The following is a 7768-nucleotide window of genomic DNA, read 5'->3' on the forward strand; positions in this document are numbered from 1 at the left end:
ACGAAAAGAGCCCTTGTTCTTAAAGGGAATCTTAACTTCCATATTTAAGATAATTCAACAAATTTCAAATTTATGCCCTCCAGGGGTGATTAAAGGTATAACAAATCGTATCACGTGTTAGCAGACGACTTTACAATTTAGTTTTAACCCCCTTTAAAGTTTAACATAATCCTTTAAAAAAATCTGGACGAATTTCAGGAAGCTCCCCCCATTCAATCACATGACATTATTATTAATTCATTATTTTATAGTATGCTTATTTTAATTATTTTACAGTTTATTTATTTTAATTATTTTACAGTTTATTTATTTTAATTATTTTACAGTTTATTTATTTTAATTATTTTACAGTTTTATTATTTTAATTATTTTACAGTTTTATTATTTTAATTATTTTACAATATATTTATTTTAATTATTTTATAGTATGTTTATTTTAATTATTTTATAGTGTTTATTTTAATTACTTATAGTATGTATTTTTATTTTTTATAGTATATTTATTTTAATTATTTTATAGAATGTTTATTTTAATTATTTATAGTATGTATTTTTATTTTTATTATTTATAGTATGTATTTTTATTTTTATTATTTATAGTATATTTATTTTAATTATTTTATAGAATGTTTATTTTAATTATTTATAGTATGTATTTTTATTTTATTATTTATAGTATATTTATTTAAATTATTCAAAGCATGTAATTCTATATCCCCACCCTCAAAATTCAAATGATTTTGTGGCCCTTTGGGCAGGAACGCCGAAAACGGGCCCGAGCCCCTGGAAAATATTAATTTCGGGCCCCAATAGAGATGTGACTATTGGATATAGCTATACAATTTAGGGGATAAATACACGTAGTTAGTTCCAAATCGGGCCACCGAGGCGGTGCGGGCCCCGGGAATTGGTTCCCCCTCTCTTGTTGGGCCTGCCTTTGAGTGCATCATTCTAGAAATGGCTCTCAATAAACATTAAACACGCGTCTGATAGTTATCTGATACACTTATAAACTATAAACATATGGTTGTACTTTTCGTTGCATGTACACGTTAACATGTTTTGAATTGACCTTAAGAAACTAACAATCTTGTATTTTTCTTTTTCCAGATTCCGGGCCTGTTTGAAGTTAGCCGACACAGCTCCGGCCAACATGGTTGGCAGGTTATTTTTCAACGTGGTTCAAACGAAATGTTTCAATTTCAAACCGATTAAAATTTGCATCAAGCGCTCCTGGTGGGGAAAATGTCTGAAGCACGAGAAACAGAAAACGGCCCATTTAAAAGACGCGCTAACCTATTAAAAAATGAAAGGAGGCGTGGCCCATGACGTCATCTCGACGCGACGCGCTTATTGGTCAGTCACTCTCTCCCGTAAAATCCTAACCAAAGGTTTCCATTGGCTCGAATCCACAAACGAACGCGCAAAGAAATCAAACGTCGGGAATTTTGACAAAAAGGGACAAACTTTGACAATCGTAAAACATAATGAAAAGTGAAATTTTATATAGAATTTCGTTATTTCCAAAAATAAAGCGAATGTTTTGTCGTTTTCGATAAATTGTGTCAAAGGCAGCTTAAACAAAATTTTGGAACAAACTCGTTTTAATTTTTTCGGTACTTAAATATTGTGATGAACCATTAATCGTTTACTTAAATTCAAACTTAATTAAATAGACCGATACACGTATGACATAAGGTAGAAGATCCTATCACGTTGGTAACGCCATTAGAGGTCAATTTTTAAATACGCAAAATCTTGATGGATGGCGCCAGCAGTTTGAAACGTAGAAATTTTAAATTTATTGTTACTTTTAAAGGGCCACAGTATCGTTCCAAAAATTCGGGTCAAATTTCTAGTAGCTCCTACCCTTCTTCAATCATATGACTCCTCGTTTCCTACACTAAAAATTCAAAACATTCTATGGCCGTTTTTAGTAATAAATTTGTATTTATTTCCATAAAAAAAAATTAAATTGGCGCCATCTAGTATATATAAAAGCATTAAAATCGAACCACTAAGGGCTTCTCTTTTGGCACTTTTGAATCGGTCTATTAAAAAATCCTGTTACTCTCCCTTTAAGAAACACTTTAGTAGGCCTATGCAAAACAGTTCCTATTCTCATCCGTTCTCAGTTAATTCTTAGACGAGAGCTATAAATGATTGAAAATAAAATTAAAATAATTTAAATTAGGAAAAAGCAATGTGGTGGTTGTTGTTAGATATAAGAAATGGAAGAAAAAAATGGCGGTTATTGAAAATTGTAAAGTTTGTAAATTATTTCAGTGTTGTCAAAACAGTTTTTCACGAAAAATATTGTAAATAGAAAAAAAACCCTCCTATTTCATCATTGTACTACATAGGCAAAAAATCTCACTTTCTCCATAATCCACGAAACATATTTTGAAGATTAACAAAATTTCGAAGGAAGTTATAATCAATATCATGATAAAAGTAACCGAAAAACATTCGTGAAGTAGACTTAAATTTTCAATGTGATTATAAACTTAGCTATAAGTCGTTGATATTACGCGTTTTATCGAGAAAAAAACGTGTATTAAAATCAATAAATTTGATAATTGGAATTAACCTTTTTCATTGATATAATATAGTAGTCTTAACCGTCTTGTTTTTCAGGATTGCGATTTAGGCGCACTTTCGCCATCTAACGGCGAAGATATAGTAAATGTCAACGAATCGACTCTCTCGGTAGCAATTGACCTTCTTGAAAAGTTGTCCTTGGAAGGTGAAGCAGTTTCGGACAAATCTTTGACGCCGATTTCGTCTAATTATTTAATTAAAGTTCAAATTTACCAAGTAATAATGTTTTCCAGGCTAGCTAAACCTTGCGCGTCCGTTGCTAAATGTTTTTCAACTTCCTCGCAAGTAAGAAATAGATCATTTAGGTGTTTACTTATTCAATGACCAAGGCTTAGATTTTATACACCTTTGGTGCCGGGTGCGTTAGTTCGCTGATGACCTTGAGCTGATTATCTAACATTTTTTAAGTTAAGTTTAGCGATAGCCTTAACGATGTATTTTAAACGTTTTACAGAACAATGTTAAAGTCGCTGTACTTGGAGCCAGTGGAGGCATTGGCCAACCAATGTCGCTCCTACTTAAACAAAATCCCATCGTTTCTCAACTATCGCTATACGATATTGCACACACACCTGGTGTAGCCGCTGATCTTAGCCACATTAACACACCAGCTAAGGTTAAAGGTTATATGGGACCTGACCAATTGAATGTATGTTTTGTTAAAACCATTTATGCTCAATATACTTTTGACCTATAAACGCTGAAATCATTTGGTTATTAGGCTGCGTTGGAAGGAGTGGAAATTGTAATGATTCCTGCCGGTGTACCTAGAAAACCAGGTATGACCAGAGACGATTTATTTAACACTAATGCTTCCATCGTCCGAGATTTGGCAGATGCGTGTGCCAAAACATGCCCTAAAGCAATGATTTGCATCATTTCAAACCCAGTAAGTACCTTTTGTCTAATTTCTCTAGATTGAAATTGAAATCACTAATTAAACACAATTTAAATTTTAAATCATTGATTTAAATCGCCCCTTATATTTCAATGTATTTCTGTAAATTTTCAAAATGGTTATTGACAAAGCCAACTTGAGACTAAATAACAAGTATTAAAATCTAACAAAGATTAATTTAACTTTTAGTTTATGTGAAACAAATTTTTTTTCAAAATATTTCTGAAATATTATGAAAAATTGTTTTTTTAAACCAATCTTTAATATTTGAACAAATAATTTAGTTAATGTACTGCACCATTTAGGTCAACTCAACAGTTCCCATTGCATCTGAAATTTTCAAAAAGCACAACGTTTATGACCCCAACCGTATCTTTGGCGTTACGTCCTTGGATGTAGTCAGAGCAAACACATTTGTAGCTGAATTAAAGGTAGTACGTTTAAATTAAACCTATTTTATCATTATTAAAATTATAATTTTATAGGGTTTGGACGTGTCCACTGTAAACGTTCCAGTTGTCGGTGGTCATTCCGGAGTTACAATCGTACCTCTCATATCACGAGCTACTCCATCTGTATCATTTCCCAAAGAAACATTAGAACCATTGACAAAGAGAATTCAAGAAGCGGGAACGGAAGTTGTTCAAGCTAAAGCAGGAGCTGTAAGTTTTCCATAAACTTATTTACGTTGATCAATATAACAAAAGCTATGAAAATTATACCGTATTTGGGTTGCTACCACCAAAATTTTATCTTTGTTTATTCACTTAAATTTTTGTCTACACTCATTTCGACTAAAATTTCATTTAGTTTAACATCAATTATAAAATTTAATAATGCAAACTAGCGAGGTATTAAAATACAACCTTCAATTCAAGATGATAGAGGTCAAAGTTGATGCAGTGGGAGTCTATTGCAAGTACACCTCTCACCTGCCTTGAAAAAATAAGTTTATTTTAACTTGATAAATAATTGTTTTTGTTAATTTCATGTAAATTTAAATGGGAAATAGAATTTGAATTTTAACTGTAGGATTTTCAAGTGATGTGAAAAGATAGCGCCATCGACATACTTATGATCTAAATGTTTGAAGAAATAGCAGAAGATTTTTGAATATTAATAATCTTTAACTGAAACGTTCATATTTTATGTTGAGAAAGTTTTAAATGAACCGACAGCTTTCACACATTAGATTTAAAACTCAGTCAGTAGGCGGCGATAAGTTCTAAACTACGCACAAAGCCTATAGTGTGCACTTGGTATTTATTATTTTGAAGAATTTACGATAAAAAAGTTGTTGATATATTGGACGTGATGAACGAGTTATTTTCATATAGTAACCCTGTTGCTTTGCTGTCATAAGAAACAAATCAGTTTACTGTAGAATGTAGATTGGAAATTCTGCTCCTCACTAATCTTTAACACTGATTTTTGAATTGAAACAAAAACGTTTGTTTTTTTTTAATGAAAATTGATGTGCAAAATTTTCCTTTCAAGCTTCAGTGAAAAGCAACGTCTATTTTAAAGTAAAATTATGGTAGAAATGAATTCAGACAAGAAATATAGAGACTAAATAGAGAGCAAACTTATGGTGTCAGACATTGCACCGCTAATAGGTGCTTAAATAAATCATCCTCCCATAAAATCGTCAAGAAGTAATATTTCTGAGAGCCAGGACCCATAAGGTATTGTTTATATAGTGCTTGTGGAAATAATGGAAACTTTTCACCTGTAAACAGAACGTTGTGTTTTTGCCAAGCCTTAATATGTCAAAAACACTACCAGGTTTAAAGGAAATGCTTGTTGCTGCCCTTAAGGTGAAAAATTTACATTATTTTAACAAGCACTATACACTCTTTTTAGAAACGTTTCTAAAAAGAGTGTATAGTGCTTGTTAAAATAATGTAAATTTTTCAAGCTTCAGTGAAAAGCAACGTCTATTTTAAAGTAAAATTATGGTAGAAATGAATTCAGACAAGAAATATAGAGACTAAATAGAGAGCAAACTTATGGTGTCAGACATTGCACCGCTAATAGGTGCTTAAATAAATCATCCTCCCATAAAATCGTCAAGAAGTAATATTTCTGAGAGCCAGGACCCATAAGGTATTGTTTATATAGTGCTTGTGGAAATAATGGAAACTTTTCACCTGTAAACAGAACGTTGTGTTTTTGCCAAGCCTTAATATGTCAAAAACACTACCAGGTTTAAAGGAAATGCTTGTTGCTGCCCTTAAGGTGAAAAATTTACATTATTTTAACAAGCACTATACACTCTTTTTAGAAACGTTTACTGGGCGCCGCCATTATGGTACAGACAACTAACGAGCAAGCCCTCTACCACAGAAATTTCAGCCCCCCAAAACTGGTTTTTTCATCACCCTCCCCGTAGACTGTAAGGTAATGGCGGTCGATTGGGAAGGCGCGTTTAAGAGTCTATATAAACAGTGCCTTGCAGCTCCTGGCTCTCGGAAATATTACTTCTTGGCAATTTCTTGCGAGGATGATTTATTCAAGCGTCTATTTGGGGAATTTTTCTGGGGTTTTCTTTCGTTGGTTAGATAAGAAGTATTTTTGTACGATATTTCCTAAGAAAATAAGTATGACATTGAACGATAAGTTGTCCCAAGTGATTATGCTAATTCATCAGTAACTCAACACTACTCTTTGTTGGCAGATTCAATGTCATGCTAGTTAGATGCTGTTAAATACCAGCCTAAAATTTTAAAATAAAGAAATGAATAACTGAAGCGAGGGTCTAAAATTGTAAATTTTATTTTCCTATTCCATAAATCATTATGAATTAGCAACATTAAGCTTTATTTTTACTTTGATAGTTTGTCAGTTCTTATCCATGTTATGATTTATGTGGTCATTGGCAAAAAGTACTATCATTAAAAAATTAAGTCTTGGGAGAATAGAACATGTCATACTTATTTATTAAATGTTTTTTATGGTATGATTAAAATGGTTTTCTTTGTATTTAGGGCTCTGCCACACTATCTATGGCTTTTGCGGGAGCTAGATTTGCTTTTTCAGTGAGTTTGACTTGCATTTTAGTTAACTAAACTGCATTACAGTATTTTTACAATTGAATTGTCAATTTAGCTTGCTAGCGCAATGAAGGGCAAGGAAGGAGTTGTAGAATGCGCTTTCGTTAAATCTTCAGAGACTGAAGCCTCTTATTTTGCGACTCCGCTCGTATTGGGGGTAAAATAAAAGATTCACATTTTCTATTATATTTTTAATTAACTGAATTTCTTTTTATCATTTAAGCCATCTGGTTTGGTGAAGAATCTTGGCCTTGGCAAACTTAGTGATTACGAGGCGGACCTAGTCAAGAAAGCATTGCCCGAACTGAAGGCTAATATTAAGAAAGGAGAGGAGTTTGTAGGAAAGAAGTAAAAGAAGCCCGTAAATTAATCTGGCATAACTGAAATAAATTTGAAAGTGTATTTGTATAGATTATTTAAAAACGTAAATTAAAAGAAAATAAGGCCTCAATTAAAGATTCTTTTCAATTTAATTAGCCAGCATTTGTCTGTAACATAATGGCATATAGTGTTAAAGCGTCTCTTGTAGCCTTATTTCGGAGGATGGTTTTCTGCCCTTGAGTTGGCCAAGGTTACCATGGTAACTATAGATATTTTTTTTAAGTTCCTACAGGTAGTGGGTAAAGCCTATTGACTACGGGTGATGCCGTGATTTAGAATCTGGTTATGTATCTATGGTATTTTTGGCATTAGTCTCTTGATTAAAACAGCATGGCAACCTGGTTTTTTTAATAATATCATAAATATATATGTTTTAGGTTACATTCAGGGTGACTATTCTTCCTTTATTTTATAATTTTTCCTATATTTCAATGCCTTCCTTCATTTTCCTATAATTATATATTATTTTGTATTTCACGCGTTTTTTTTCGAATTTCCCGCGTACCTAATTCGCTTTTCGTAATACAGATGGCGCTCAATGTAATAAATCCCTTTGATAAAATGTAAATGGCTTCTCCAAAGAACTGCACTAGAAGGAATTAAGAATATCGTCGTCTGCTTAAAAGAAGTTCTTTTTATATTAAAACAAATTTAAATTTTATTTCTGCAAATTTTCCTATATGTTCCTATATTATCAAAGAAAATACTTGTATATTTTCCTATAAATCGACTGTTGAATTTCCTATATTCCTATAAATGTTTTGGGGTTTTTCAGTGGTCACCCTGTACGTTTTTAAAAAAACATGTTAAATTTCAGCCGAAGTATGTACTATTT

General features: G+C 32.1%; 2 protein-coding genes across 2 annotated transcripts in view; both read left to right on the plus strand.

The window, feature by feature from the left end:
- Positions 1-1997, plus strand: part of LOC149958875 (uncharacterized) — a 47282-nt gene extending 45285 nt beyond the window's left edge. The window contains exon 4 of the mRNA XM_090165076.1: positions 1111-1997. Within this exon, the coding sequence (XP_090021202.1) occupies positions 1111-1303 (193 nt within the window). The 3' untranslated portion in view covers positions 1304-1997. The remainder of the gene's footprint in view (positions 1-1110) is intronic.
- Positions 1998-2710: 713 nt separating this feature from the next.
- Positions 2711-7025, plus strand: LOC149958876 (malate dehydrogenase, mitochondrial-like). The gene is made up of 8 exons (XM_090166278.1): positions 2711-2886; positions 3056-3250; positions 3323-3490; positions 3805-3930; positions 3985-4161; positions 6487-6537; positions 6608-6709; positions 6776-7025. The coding sequence occupies exons 1-8, from the start codon at positions 2824-2826 to the stop codon at positions 6902-6904; spliced, it is 1011 nt and encodes a 336-aa protein (XP_090022404.1). The 5' UTR covers positions 2711-2823; the 3' UTR covers positions 6905-7025.
- The last annotated feature ends 743 nt before the right edge of the window (positions 7026-7768 follow it).

The sequence above is a fragment of the Leiobunum rupestre genome, chromosome 2, assembly GCF_980474605.1.
Source record: "Leiobunum rupestre chromosome 2, qqLeiRupe1.1.hap1, whole genome shotgun sequence".
NCBI lineage: Eukaryota > Metazoa > Arthropoda > Arachnida > Opiliones > Sclerosomatidae > Leiobunum > Leiobunum rupestre.

What these genes read in the sequence shown, in the direction of transcription:
- LOC149958876 (XM_090166278.1), top strand. Translation starts at nt 2,824, where the DNA reads ATGTTTTCCAGGCTAGCTAAACCTTGCGCGTCCGTTGCTAAATGTTTT. An exon ending in TTTGCATCATTTCAAACCCA is followed by an intron (nt 3,491 to 3,804) that starts GTAAGTACCTTT and finishes TGCACCATTTAG; the next exon opens with GTCAACTCAACAGTTCCCAT. An exon ending in GAGCTAGATTTGCTTTTTCA is followed by an intron (nt 6,538 to 6,607) that starts GTGAGTTTGACT and finishes TTGTCAATTTAG; the next exon opens with CTTGCTAGCGCAATGAAGGG.